Here is a 15,097-nt window from a genome sequence, read left to right on the forward strand (position 1 = left end):
TATTGCCTGCCAGTGTGAGGGAAGACAACCTCGTAGTGAGTAGATTCCTCCTCTCTGTGTGAAGGCATCCACAGGACCACTGGTGACATGCTAGATGGGAGATAATTAGGAAAGAGGGGCTGGGGTGGGATTACAAGGAGATCTGGTGGGAGGGAATGTTTTTCTGAAGCAGCAAGAGCCAGGGAGGAAGGTCTCTGAGACTTGTGCAACAGGAGCTAAGGCGGATGGACAGAGAAGACAGGCAGCTTCAAGTGCCTTCCACTGTACTGTGGCCAGGACAGAACTGAGGATAGGTCACTGTGTACCTTAGTGGGAACGGTGGCATGTTCCTGTGCTACTTCCACTCTTGCTGCGTCTTTGCTGCAGGTTTGAAAATTTCCCAATCACAAAACAAAATGTTATGAAGGAAAAGTCAACACGCAATAGGCATCGTGCAAGGTGGCTGCCCAGAAGAAGGGAGAACTAAGCCCTCCGTGGGGTAAATGTAACTCACTGAGACGAAGGCTTTCCCTTGGGCAGGTATGACACTGGTCCTCGGCTGGCCCAGTGCAGCGGTAGCACTTGGTGTGACATGGCCTGCACTCGTGAGTCTCCTCATCCCAGTACTCGATGGGGGCGCACTCCTTGTGAGCCACGCAGCTGCCATGTCTGTTCATCTTCAGGCCCTCTGGGCAGGTTGTGCAGGTCCCAGGAGATGAGCAGGTCCGGCAGGACGTGTGGCAATCTGTGGGTGTGATCAGAGACTGAAACGGGGCCCAGGCACCACCCCGGCAGGGAATGAATCCCTCTGGAAAGGGTATCCACACCCCTTCCACACTTCTTTTGGAGATTCCTAGGGTCAGTGCCAAGAGTGTGGGGCCATGAGATGGGTACAACCTTTCTGCTTGGAAGTGGATTGTTCTTGGGCTGTTTCATTTTCTCTGTGATGCCCACAGAGCTCATTCTTGCAACAACTACCTAGGAAATAGCAGTCAGCTTTGTGTAATTACCTAAACTGCAACAACAAGCAAGTCTTCAGAGATGTGGTCACCTGCTAGTACAGTCCTCCCTAGACATCCACAGGGGAACCACCTTCCTCGACACCACTCTTCTCACACTTGCTGGAGAATTTCTCTAGTAATGGACAGCTTGTTTCTTCCTTCCTTTCTTCCTTCCTTCCTTCCTTTCTTCCTTCCTTCCTTCCTTCCTTCCTTCCTTCCTTCCTTCCTTCCTTCCTTCCTTTCTTTTTTTGACAGGCAGAGTGGACAGTGAGAGAGAGAGACAGAGAGAAAGGTCTTCCTTTGCCATTGGTTCACCCTCCAATGGCCGCCGTGGCCGGCGCACTGCAGCCCGCGCACCGCGCTGATCCGATGGCAGGAGCCAGGTGCTTCTCCTGGTCTCCCATGGGGTGCAGGGCCCAAGCACTTGGGCCATCCTCCACTGCCTTCCCAGGCCACAGCAGAGGGCTGGCCTGGAAGAGGGGCAACCGGGACAGAATCCGGTGCCCCGACCGGGACTAGAACCCGGTGTGCCAGCGCCGCAAGGCGGAGGATTAGCCTAGTGAGCCGCAGCGCCGGCCCAGCTTATTTCATTTTTCTGTTTTCTGATAAGTAATAAGAAGCAAAAATTCCATGCCCAGTTCAGATAGAATGAGGTGTAAATAATAGCAGATTCTTTCTTTTTTTTCCAGATTTATTTGAAAAGCAGTTACACACACATACACACACACACACAAAGAGAGAGAGAGAGAAGGAAGGAGAGGAAGAAGGAGTGGCGGGGTGGGGGGGGGAGAGAGAGAGAGAGAAATGAGAATCCATCCAGTGCTTCACTCCCCGAATGGCTACAACAGCTGGGGCTGTGCCAAGCCAAAGCCAGAAGCCAAGAACTCCACTGAGTCTCCCATGTGGATGGTAGGGGTCCAAGTACATGGACCATCTTCTGCTGCTTTCCCAGGCACATTAGCAGGGTGCTGGATCAGAATCTGAACAGCGAGGACAAACTGCCATTCTGATGTGGAATGCCAGTATCACAGGCTGTGGCCTAACCCACTGTGCCACAACGCCAGCCCTTGCAGATTCTTTCTTGAACGTATAGGGACTGAGGTGCTGAGTGGAAGTTGGGAGAGAGGACCTGGGGAAAGTGTTCTGGAGGTGATGAGGAGGGGAGGAGTGGACCTGGGGGAGCAAACAAGGAAGGGAGAGGCAGGAAGCTCCAAGAAATTCCTCCATGGCACTGCTTGCTTAACGCTAAAACTTGTAATGACTAAAAAGTCCAAGAAAACCTTCCATTTGGGGTGACTTTTGAAGGCTCTTCATCGTTGATATCTCTTCCCATGAGAATCCTTTTTATTGGCACAATTTCTAGCAGCTGCTTTGAGGAGGGGTCATGTGGTTTGTTATTAAAAATCACATGATCAAAGCTTATGAATGATTCATTAAAAATTTTATTAGTGGGCTGGCATTGTGGTTCAGTGGTTAAGCTGCTGCCTAGAACTCCTGCATCCCATGTCAGAATGCTGGTTCAAGCCCTGCCTATTCCACTTTGGATCCAGCTTTCTGCTAATGTGCCTGGGAGACAGCAGGTGATGGATCATGTACTTGAGCCTCTGCCACCTATGTGGGAGACCCAGATAGAGTTCCTAGTTCCTGGGTTTAGCCTGGACCACCTGGCTGTTGCAGGCATTTGGGGAGTGAACCAGCAGATAGACGATCTCTCCCTCTCTCTGTCATTCTTTATCCTCTGATGCTCAGCCTTTCAAATAAACTATATATATATATATAGTTTAATAATTAATTAGAGAAAGCACTTTCTTGAGTGGGAGGGTAAAGACTGGGGCTGAAACCATGCAAACCCAAGTCCATTCTGTCTGTGCAGAACCCCTCTCACTGGGCTCATGGAATGCCATGCTTGACCACACATCCTTGCAGCCTTTACCTTGGCAAGTCTTAGTCTCTTTCTCATGATACGTTCCTTCTGGACACTCATCCAAACACAGCCCATCATGGAGGACCAAGGAAGACTCTGCACAGAGCTCGCAGTCGTCAGCTTTTGGGCCATTGCACTCCTGGCAGTCTTCATGACAGGGGACACACTGGCGCGAGTCCTCATAGAAGCCCGGGGGACAGGCCTGGAGGCACATGTCGTTGTGCAGGAAGAAGTCAGGCATGCACTCTGGGGGAAGGAGGAGGCAGCAAGTTATTCCCAAGGGGACGGAAGAGAGGCGTGCATTCCTTATGCTGTGGGTCAGCCTGTCCCTGGTCACTGTGGTTCATCTGACCTGAGTGTCCACCATGCCAGGGCACAGCCTCGATGTCTAACAAGCCCTGCCATGGGAGGAGGAGGCCACACCTGGTGACTTGAATGGATGGTCCTGGGTTGACAAGCTGAGATGCCCTGCTCTTGGAGGTGTACAAGGTTGCATGTGGTGGTGGGGCATGGTGGCTGAGATGCTGGAGGTATTTTTCAAAAACCCCAAAAGCATGAACAGATATTGAAAAACTGTATTGAGTGCCTCACACTCTATTCAAAACAGAAGGTAGCTTAAGAATGGCTGGATTATTTGAATTTTATTCATTGACAGGGTAGATCCATAAGTAGATGGTTAATCAGGATGAAGAATGCATTGTGGATTTATTTTATTTGTGTTTATTATTTTGGGGAAGAATCCGGGGGGGACACATCCAGTCACACCAGAAGAATCCTTTGGCCAAGACAACACCAGATAAATGAGTCTCTAGCTACCTACGTGTTTTGTTGTTTGCCTCCACTAAGACTTCGTGCCCAAAGGGGTACAAGCATTCTGGGATCTTCTTTGTGTCCCTAGCATCTTGGATAGAGCTGCCACACCCCGAGTATGTATGTACATATGTGTGGAATAAACCATGGGAAGAGGGGCTCTTGCTTGTCTTGGTTTGCAGAATCGGTGCTGGTAAGGCTGTGTCTCACCCTCAATATCCTCAATGCAGGCACCAAGACTGGTGCTTTTCAGTCAAGGTGGGGAGACGGGTTGCCCAAGCTCTTGTTGCAGACCCATTCACACACACCCTTGGAGCACTCCTAGATACCTTTGCAAGTTTCTTCATGGATGCAGTCCTGACACATCTCCGGGCAATGTTTGCACACACCCTCCACAGCCACGTGCCTCTCGGGGCAGGTTTCCTGGCACACTCCCTGGTCCAGGACGAAGCCTGCGTGACAGGAGTGGCAATTGGTGGCATTTCCTTCACAGGTTCTGCAAGCAGAGCTACAGTGCTCACATTTGCCGTTTTCTGCATAAAAGCCCCTGTGGAAGACAGGAAGAGTACAACTGAAGGGACTCACCAATGGGCAGCGTGATTCATCCCTGGTAGCAAAGGATTCAGGACTAGGGAGCAGGAGTTTGGTGCAGCAAGGTGCCTGTTGTGATGCCCGGAGTGCCTGGATTCAAGTCCCAGCTCTGCTCTTGATTCCAGATTCCTGCTAATGTGCACCATGGGAGGCAGCAGGTGATGGCTCAAGTACTTAGATTCCTGCTACCCAAGTTGGAGACCCAAATTGAGTTCTAGCCTCATGGCCCTTGCCTGACCCAACTCTGACTGTTGCAGGCATTTGAGAGATGAACCAATGGGTGAGAGATCCCTCTCTGTTTATCTGTATATGTGTCACTCTGCCTTTCAAAATAAATAAAATTTAAGGCATAAAGAAGGAATTAAGACTGAAAGCAAAAAAAAAAAATTGCTGCTATTGTCAACCAAAACTGATCTGTAGGATTCCCTGTGGAACTGCAGTGGAAAACAACAGCTAGGAAACTGAGAGACAAACATTTCCCCTGTGGATATGGTTTATTTGAAAACACCTGTTGTAAATTGCATTTAGGTTAGTCATTTTCTTCTTCAGTTATTTTTTTGCTCCTTTTTGTTAGAGTCTTAGAGTAGAAAATACTTTTTACACAATTTAAACATTTTTTAACATTGAATAAACTTAAAAATTGTTTTCAAAAAGGTTAAGAGGATTGATGCCTATAAAATTGGACCACTGTTGCTTTGGGATGTCCTCAGTCAACCTGTGATGGCTTCATCCCAGCACACATGTACAGATCTCTGCACACAGCCCCTGAGTACCTGTTATTGGAGCATATGTTTGTGTGACTGACTTCCTTTCAGGTAGAATCTGATGTCTGCATGTACAGTATGTCTGAATGATTAACGTATTACATTACAGAAATTACTCGGTTGTCAGATTGACTGTCAGGAATTGGTATCACTGCAATGCTCATGTTCAAGTCTAACACTAAGTGACAATGCCTGCCATATCCACTTCACTTCATCATGTAGACATTGTGTCATCTCACTTCACAAGAAGTGGCAGTGCAGTACAAGATAGTTGGAGAGAGGGAAAGACCACATTCACATAGCTTGTATTAATGTTGTTATAGACGTTCTATCTTATTATTAGTTATTGATAATCTCTTATTGTGCTTAATTTATAGACTAAACTTCATCACAGGTATGCATGTATAGGAACATACATAGTACAGGGCTAGGTACTAGCCATGGTTTCAGGAAGCCACTGTAGTTCTTGGGATGTATCTCCAGTAGGTAATGGGACACAATTGTGTTTCCATTTTCCTAGCCAGAGACTGGTTTGAGAAGGTGTAATGATACATTCTGGCTAGTTAGATTGGAAGGGAAGCCTGAGGAAACTTTCTTCCTCCTAAAAAATAGGAGAACATGGAGATACACTCCCCTTTTCTGCCCTGATTGTGGCTGCCTGTGGTGGTGACGTTTAGAGCTGAGGCAGACACTGAGGCTCAGGGGAGAGGAGCCAACCAGAGAGAACAAGCTAGGAGGGGATGCAAGCCAAACGGAAGAGCTGTGGGCTTCTGATGACCACCTGGCTGCCGAAGTAGCCAACAGTAGCCTGCACAACTTTGTGTGATGTGAGATAATAAGCCCTGTCATTGTCTCTGTCATTTCACTTGGCATTTCTGTTGCTTGTTGCTCCACAATTCCTTATGTCCTTTTCCACTTGCCATTCTCACTTCCCTGTTAGGTAAATCCTGGATGTGGGGCCATTGATAGCAGGAGGAAAGGAATCATAAGCCAAGGGGCTGAGTAAACCATGGGAATCAATATATAATTCATCAAATATCACTATTTGTGCATTATGTATAATTCATACTTCATCTACCTCCGATGTTTAGAAAAGGTTCATATGACAGCCTTGCTCTAGTGCTGGAGAAGAGAGCTGCCCACACTTGATCAATAACACGAGGGAGAGAAAGAACATATTTTCACAAAAGTAAAAATGCAGACATAGAACAGGCATGAAGAAGTGAGCATCTGGCCTTAGGCCCATTTTTGTGCTGTGGCCAACAGAGATGTCAGCAGAGGCCACGATGCGTGTGTCCTAACCAGGGGGAAGATGAGATCATGGCAATCAGGAAGGAGTTGCCCCAAAGCCCTGTAGGAGAAGGAACAAGCAGGAGATGTAAGGAAGAGGGAGACTTACTCGGGGCACTTGGTGTAACATCTGCCTTCATGGAGGAGGAGGGGCTGGTCCAGCTGAGTCTGGCACTCTTTGCATTGATTGGTTCCTGAGCAGGAGGCACAGCCCTCTGCACAGGTCTCACAGGTGCCACTCCTCACTGAGGGCCAAGTGCCTTGGGGACAGGAGGAAACACAGGTTTGATCCACCAGAAATGCACCTAGCAGCAGGGGAGAGGGCAGACAAGAACAGGCATCACATGTTTGTCCTCACAGTGCACACATCTATGCAGAGAACTCATGGCTACAACAGCCTTTAAATCCTTTCCCACACCCACCTACCCAGGACACCTGTCTCAAGCCTACTGAAATATTTACCAGTGTAATAAGTCCTCCAAAATGGGTTAATTCCCTAGAGAGGAACTTGACAGCAAAAAGCTTCTGCCTTGTTTCTGTTACTTTTCTACTGATCTTCAGTGTGGGTCAGGATGGGGCTTTCCTTTGCCTAGCTGCCCTGTCCTATTGACGCCCTTGTACATGCCTGCGTGGTGTGAGAGAGCCCTCCACACATAGAGCAGTCTATTCTGCTTCCCCAGGCCCCTCTTGTGGGCTAACCCAGGAGCAACTCCACCACCCAACTTCCGCTCTGATGGAGGTCTAAACCTCTCCAGATATCATTATTAATGAAAGCGATTTTAAAATCACCCCGAACCCCCAAACTCCAAGAAAACCCTTCCATTCTTTGGGCATCAGCTTTTATATTTTATATGACTATAATCATGGGACCTCTGTTATTTTAAATTCTGCTTTTGCATCGGATCTCCCTCTTAACATACATCTCAATACTGCCTTCTTAATGAGCATTTTAATGGATGCATGCACTATCCCCCTCACTCAGGAAACTTATATTGCTTATGATGTTTGGATTTGATAGATGATGAAGCAGTTGAGAATTTTCTGAACTCTTGTTTTGTTGGCCTGGCTCTCTGCTCCCCCATCCCTAAATTCAGTAACAATGGAGGAAATAACACCCAGGTTTTTAAATCCCTGCTTGCATTCTCTACCATAAGTTCTCTTGTTTTGGATAACACATTGCAAGGGAGGAAGGGAATGTCTAGAAAGGGCAGGTGCCAGTAGACCCTAGCAACTTCTGTGGCCAAGTCCCACAGCATGCCTTTAGGTTCTTTCCTTCCTCCCTCCCCCTTGTCCTCCTTCCCTTCTTTGTGTCCTCCATCCCTCCTTTCTTTCCTTCTTTTTCTTGTCCTTTGGAAGCTGATTATTATTATTGCTCAATGTTTGGGTACCTGTGCCTTCTCGAGTGGCCACTGTGATAGACACATGTGCTGAGCGTAGATCAAGGTCCCACAGACCTCATTACCCAAAGACACCCACATACACGGGTGGTGTATGGACTTGGCTGTTGCACACCTCCTGTCACACTGCACACCAACCTTTTGGACATGAAGTGCACAGAGTTGCAGATCCATTGCACGTTTTACAAGAAGAATCACAAGGTTGGTATCTGCCCCAGATGTCTGTATGGGAAAGAAACAAGTCAGAATTCTTCTTTGAACAGGCTCACAGTAGACACTGTCCTCTCTTCTTGTCCAAGACAGAATACCATTGATTTTTCTTAGCTATTTATTTGTTGCTCCTGCCACTGTCATTGTGTAGACATTGCTCATTTTTTTTTCTCTTACTCCTCCACTGACAATAGATTATCAAGACTTCCTTTGCAAATTTTCCAAGACAGAGAATATGATTTCTTACAGGATAACCTAAAATACTATGGTGATATTTGAACTAACAACTGTCAGTTCGTGTGTTAAAAATGTGCATGTACAGCTTCGGCCATGGCGGCCATCTGGGGAGTAAACCATTGGATGGAAGACCTCTCTCTCTCTCTCTCTCTCTCTCTCTCTCTGCCTCTCCTCTCTCTGTGTAACTCTTTCAAATAAATAAATAAATCTTAAAAAAAATGTGCATGTGGGGCCGGCACTGTGCTGTAGCAGGTTAAACCTCCGCCTGCAGTGCCGGCATCCCATCCCATACCGGCACAGGTTAGAGACCAGGCTGCTTCACTTCTTATCCAGCTCTCTGCTATGGCTTTGGAAAACAGTGGAAGATGGCCCAAGTCCTTGGACCCCTGCGCCCAAGTGGGAGACCCGGAAGAAGCTCGTGGCTCCTGGCTTCGGATCGGTGCAGCTCCAGCTGTTGCAGCCAACTGGGGAGTGAAACAGCAGATGGAAGACTTTCTCTCTCTCTGCCTTTCCTTTCTCTGTGTAACTCTGACTTTCAAATAAAATAAATAAATCTTTTAAAACAAGTGCATGTGCTCCTGAATGTACACAATATCACAAACATAAGTGACAGCTGACAATATTCTGTGCCTTGCATTTTTTTTCTTTCTTTTTGTCCTTTGCAAGTCAGATTTCATTTTTGGCCAATGTTTGGGTCCCTCTGTTTTTCATAGTAACCACTGTGATATACAACCTAAATTTATCTCATCATAAATTTGCCCCAAATCATTAAACATCAAAATATTCTGCTCAGCCACGAGCTTTCTGGACAGTCAGGCTTCCAGCAGGCTCTCCCAGGTTAACACGCCATTAAACTCGCAAGCACGAGAAGTTCCCCTCTCCCTTTTCCTTCGAGACTACTGCCTGGGCAGATTTTCCAGGAAGTCACCGCAGCAACTTCGTGGGACAGTTCCAAAGACACAGAGAACAGCCTCGGTAACATCCCGCACTCAGCACATACTGGGATTCGCCTAAAGCTCAGGAGGGGCTCAGGGATCAGCATGACTCACACTGGGGGTTAGGAAAGCTCTCGCTGAGAACGTGGGATTTGAACGATCTGGCTCTCAGTCAACGCCAGGCCTCCACGACCCCTCTCTCCCCGCCTCCCCCTCCTGCCTTCCCGTCCCTTCACCCCACCAGCCTGTCTGGCACAGGCGGTTTCGCAGTCACACCTGCCTTCAGATCCCAGCTATGCCTCTTACGGCAGGGTAACCATGGATACTGTAATTAAACTCTCAGAGTCCTATTTTCCAGTCTCTAAAATGAGAGAAAATGATTTCTCCCTTGTGAAGGCTAAACGAGAAAATGTGTGTCTAGTGCTTAACCCAGTGGATCAGTAAATGGTAATCGCTGCTTCCTCTCTCCTCTCCCGGTTTTCAACCCCAAACCCCGCTTCTGAGGCTTGTTTTGCTTCTCTCTTGCATCTCTCTGCCCTCATAGCTCCAGCAGCACCAGGAGGCGGAGCTTGGTTTCTACAACAGCACTCCTGGTTGAAAAGCAGCCAAGCTTTGCTGCAGAGGAAAAAAGGATCAAATACAGACGGATAGATCAACAGATGGATTGACTGATAGATGGGCAACCAATAGATACAGATATGTGAGGGGGATTAAAATCCTAGAGGGGCCAGTGCTGTGGCTTAGCAGGTTAATGCCCTGGCCTGAAGCGCCGGCATCCCATATGGGCACCGGTTTGAGACCTGCCTGCTCCACTTCTGATCCAACTCTCTGCTATGTCCTGGGAAAGCAGTAGAAGATGGCCCAAGTCCTTGGGCCCCTGCACCCACGTGGGAGACCTGGAAGAAGCTCCTGGCTCCTGACTTCGGATTGGCGCAGCTCCAGCAGTTGCTGCCATTTGGGGAGTGAACCAATGGAAGGAAGACCTCTCTCTCTGTCTCTCCCTCTCACTGTCTGTAACTCTACCTCTCAAATAAATAAATAAAATCTTAAAAAAGGATAAAGTTTACAAAAATTGTGGAAAATGGAATTTGAAGAGAACACTCATTTTCCACAAACTTGCGGAAACCCCCTTGGTGCCGTGTTGAACGGTGGGATTTTCCTACTTTGGCAGACAAAATTTACCCTGCATTTCTCATTTAGCAGTTAGATCTGGTGAATGCCTGAAGCAGTGTTCCTGGGGGGCCAATTAAGCTCTCAGTCAGCCTTGTGCAGGGCCGTGTTAGCCACGGGACGTCACAAAAGTGGTCCATGTGCCTCTCAACACCACGGAGTCCGTCTGGAAGGCCAGCAGCACTTCTGCTGCTCCTATCAGTCAAGCTGCCTACTGCGTGGCTGACAGACATTGTTTAAAAGCTGACAGCATCAGACAGTGAGCACCCTCAAAATCTTCAATGTTATGTGTTCAGACCCCACACTGATTTTTCTTCAGGTGTTATTTTCATACTGAAATGGATTTACAAAGACGTAAGTTTTCATTAATTTTCTAATAGATGTGTAAAGTGTATACTTGTACAGCTACACATACACATGTGTTTATAATTACACATAGCTCCCATTCTGGCAATTTGATATTTTACTGCCTATACTTAAGCATAAAATTCTGTAATGTCCGCATATGCACGCGAGAGGGCGCTCTGTACAAGCAGTTAGTAACGAAACAACAAAGCGGCTATTCTGTCCTGGATAGTGGCTTACTCTCAACAAGTAAACTTTTATCTTAATTATAATTTCTCTTTTGCCTCATTTGAATTTCCAGAATGGAAAGGACTTCAAAAAAGAAAAGGAATGGAGGAAAGAAGAAATTACGTTGTTCAAAACTGTGGTTTCTGTCCATCAGATAGCTACAACTAAGCTATATAAAGAAAAGGGATGTTTTTACTTTCCTTGTTTATGTCTATTAAATAAGCAAACTCAGATGGTTCAAAATGGAGGAAAGGCATATGCTATGAAATGTCCCTCCTAGACTTCACCACCCTTTGAAATGCAAGTTGCATCCGTTTGCACTGTTTATCATCTTGCCATTATTTTTCAAGGCCCATTATATAATGGGATCCTTCTCTATCAGTGCACTCATTTCGAAGGCTCCCTAACCTTCCACCACGTGGATGTGCTGTTCTGTCTTTCTCAAGTCTCCTATTGGTAACCGTGTAGTGTTCTCCTCCCTTTGCTAGTTCCAACAATGCCGCACTGACTGCAGAGACAAAAGTGCATCTCCAGCCTATCCAAGGTCTGCTGGTTCAGGGGCTTTTCTCAGTCACCTCTCCCAGGCCTCACCACTTAGCTCATCGGGGATGTCTTATCCGGTACAGAAATCCCCACTCCGGCTTCCTCCTTTCTGCCCGCTGATGCTGCCTGCCCCCACACCCCGCTCTCTGCAATTCTCTCTCCTGCGTCATCATGTGCTCCTCTCTCCCAGCTCCTTGGGTTGGTTTCCACACAGCGGAGACTTTGCTGTGATGTCTCCTCCCTGTGTCCCTGTTACCTCTTTTGATTTGAACCTTCCACCTTCGTCGCTCCTGCAGCAGGGTCTTCATCAAAGATGGGCTTGCAGTGGGCACAGCTGCTTTTTATTTTTATTAAAAAAGACAAAGCGTTTTTTTAATGCAAAAAAGGATAAAGAAGATAATCTTCACCTACAATCCCACCACTCAGAAATGTCTGCCATGTATACTTTGCCACCTAGATTCCCCGCCTTTATACCGCATGTGTGTGCACAAGGACATGAGTGTTTATCTGTGCAATCACTTACATGTTCTGCATGTATAACACGGCCCTGCCCACTGCACTCAACTGCATGCATTTTTTAGGCATTTTCTCTTGGCATCAAAATTCTTTGTAAAGATCATTTTACATAGTTTGCATATCTATTTGCAGGAACCATAACTCAACTTTTTCCTTTGGTTCCACTTCTGGATCACTTTTTTTTCTTTTTTGTTATTATAAATACAGGGGGTACTTCACAAAGTTCATGGAAAATGGAATGAAAAGATAAGTTTATTTTCCTACAAAACTTTTGAAATCCACGCATAGTTGTGAATAACGTGCATTGTCCATGAGCTCTGAAGACCCGTTATAAAGCTCTAGCAAAGTCTTTGTGAATGTATGTTCTTGGCTAGATCAGGGCTCAGCCTGGTTATTGGGCAACTCAACTGACCATGAATTCCTGTCTTCTTCTGTGACTATGTTTTCCAGACCTTACCACCCTCTTGGCCCATGAAGCTGCATTCTTTCAAAGAACTAGGAAACGTGGCTTTGAAAGAGAGCTAGTGTCACTGGTGCTAAAAGTGGACCAGGTTAAAGGGTGGGGAATAGGCTAACATTTTTTATGTCCTATATGTGCTGGGAGCTTTATGTGTATTCTCCCATCAGTTTTCAAAAAGACTTTTAATGAGGCAGTCTCATGTCTTCATTTTATAGACCAGGAAACAGGCTCAGAGAGGATGAGGAACTTGCCCAAGGTCACATAGTTGGTCAGCAACAGAGCCAGGATTTGAACCCAGGTATCCCTAACTCTAAAGCTCCCATGCACTAAAAAGGTCTGCTTTAGTAATCAATTTGGCTTTGGAAATAGTTGATATAGGACAAAGCAAAGGTGTAATGATAAAATCTTTCTCTAGAAGAAGAAAAAAGCAAAACACTTGATGTGCAGTGTTTCTAATTTTTGTGGTTTAAATATTCCCTCCTTACCTGATTTCCACCTATCAATGGTTGAACCATCCACTTCTGGAGTTCTCGACTATTTAACAAACTGTGCAAGCCGATAGAAGTGGCTTCCTCATACCACTGGACCAAACACTGAGTGACCTGCCCAGTAACGCATCTTTTTGTACTCTGTGCTTGGTTGGTTAGCTAACTAAAAATGCTACCCTCATTTCGAAGTTAAGAGAGGAGGTTGTGCACATCTACAAAGTCCTTGTAAAACAGGTTTCCACAGGATCTAAAGTTTCTCAAAGTCCAATGGCACCATTGAGGAGGACTTTTTCCCTATGTGTGCATGGTTTTCCGTGTAAGTGACTGACTCTGGGGTTCCAGTCTTCCCTTAAGCATAGGAATTAAGATCAAAAGCCAGGCCAGTGATAAATTGTTAGGATGTGGTCGAAGATAAAAAAATGTTAATTCCCCATGTCTGTGCTTTGTAGATTAGACTTTCTTACGAATATGTAATTACAGCCTGCTACAACCTGGTTTTAATCAATGGGGGAAATAGGTGGGTAGGAAAAATATGCATGAATTAGTCCCAGTTACTTCCCAGTACTCCCAGAGGGGAAACCAAGCCAGAGGGGCCCAGGGACTTCACAGTAACGGAGGAAATTATTCCCATTCCCAAAGACGCTTTAGGAGACCAGCCTGGGCAGGGCTTTGCGGGGGGCTTCGCGTCACTGCTGGGCTCATCTGTGGCCTGTTTTCTGTCTGCCATTTATGGAGACTGTCCTCGGTGATCCTCACGGTCTGTTAGTGACTGGGACAGAGAGTCTAGGAGGATCCATACGTGTGTGTAACGGCTCTCCGTTGGAGACTGGAAGAACAGAAAGAAGCGCACCATCTGCGGTGACCGCTTAGTCCCAGCTAGACGGCGTTCCAGGCGGGGTCTCGTGTGTGGCGCCAGCTCCATGCGCTCTGCCGGGAGCTGACAAAGAGTGGTGGCTCTCTCGCCCCTGCCACTCCCATCCTGATCAGCCGCTGTGTTGAAAGAGGAGTTCGGGGGACTCTGGTTGGATTTGTGCCTCAGGAGTGTTTCCCGGCACACGCTGACACGCACTCTGGGGTGGGTGGACGCCTTCGAGCGGGAACACGATCTCACTCTTTTTGCTGGGAAGCAACATGGGCGAGGGAGGGAACGGACTGAACTTTGTGCCATCTCTCGTTTCCTACTGGTGTCTGATTGTGTTGAGAAACACCAAAGAGCCTCAAAACCTTGCTGGTATCACCTAGGCAGCTACATTCTCTCAGAAACACTCTGTAACTTGTCTGGCTTCCTCTCCACTGACCCAGGATGACTGCAATCTGCTTTCCATCATGTGAAAGGTGTGGCTAATTAGTGCCTGTTCTCTGGAACCTTCTATTCTCCTATTACACTCTCGACCTTGTTTTTTAAGGAAAAGAAATCAGGAGCAAGATGTAGGCATTGGCTCCAATACTCCCAGGGTTTTACGGAAGGCATTTCACATTTCCTATCCATTTCAGTGGTTAAACTACCCTGGGAGTTATCTACAGCCTTACCTTGCGTCCTGAGGGCATTTCTTTGCATGTCTTATGTCATAGATCATGGAGAGGGACAAGTGCAGCAGTGCCACTGACTTTATTGCTTTTGTCCGACAAGAGTCACATTCTCATCTGCTTCCTGACCCTCCTGTTAGTGTGAACGCCCCACATGGAGTAATCCCTTCCTCTCTGCAAACACTCTACATGGTGATGGTCGAACGGGGCTGGAGAGGGTGGGTGTGAGGCTGGGCCAAAGGGGAACAATCAAAGCCTGATTCCTGCTGGCAGAATGAGGAGTGCAGTTGAAGAGATGGGGCAATCATTTGGGGAATCAAGTCTGCTCTGCCTCTTGGCTCCCGGGACCGCGTCATCATCTGGACGCCAGATAAAATACAGATGTTCTTCGCGAGAAGCACAGCACCGGGCCGTTTTCCTCTTGGCCTGCACTGCCTCCTAAATGCCTGAGTGCTGGACAAACTTGCTTCCAGAGTTTTCGTTCAGCTATAATTCACAGAAGATATCCCAAACTGAATTGGAGGATTTGTTTCCCGGTTATGTCTCCCAAAGAGACCCAGTGTTCTCTGTAGCTTTTGACCACTAGGTCTGCGAAGGTCTCTGAGCTGTGGTTTCTCTAAGTCACTTGGGGAAAACTGGCCAAGTAGACAGCATCGCTCGCTGGGCATCCTTGCTCTCCAAC

The 15,097-nt window shown here is 47.1% G+C and overlaps 1 protein-coding gene across 3 annotated transcripts in view; it reads right to left on the reverse strand.

Annotated features, from left to right (window-relative positions):
- PCSK5 (proprotein convertase subtilisin/kexin type 5) overlaps positions 1-15,097 on the reverse strand; it is a 437,660-nt gene that overhangs the window by 23,551 nt on the left and 399,012 nt on the right. For 2 of the 3 annotated variants that reach the window (XR_001793338.3, XM_051858772.2), the window contains exons 28-33: positions 11,681-11,758; positions 7,895-7,978; positions 6,469-6,664; positions 4,044-4,261; positions 2,914-3,150; positions 494-724 (exon numbers count right to left, since the gene is read on the reverse strand). Coding sequence is in view for 2 of the 3 variants with exons in the window: in XM_051858772.2 (XP_051714732.1) it covers positions 494-724; positions 2,914-3,150; positions 4,044-4,261; positions 6,469-6,664; positions 7,895-7,978; positions 11,681-11,758 (1,044 nt within the window). In the remaining variant the exon portion in view is untranslated. The remainder of the gene's footprint in view (positions 1-493; positions 725-2,913; positions 3,151-4,043; positions 4,262-6,468; positions 6,665-7,894; positions 7,979-11,680; positions 11,759-15,097) is intronic. The other variant, XM_008256580.4, reaches the window with a different exon arrangement.

Source organism: Oryctolagus cuniculus, chromosome 1 (genome assembly GCF_964237555.1).
Source record: "Oryctolagus cuniculus chromosome 1, mOryCun1.1, whole genome shotgun sequence".
In the NCBI taxonomy this organism is placed as follows: Eukaryota; Metazoa; Chordata; class Mammalia; order Lagomorpha; family Leporidae; genus Oryctolagus; species Oryctolagus cuniculus.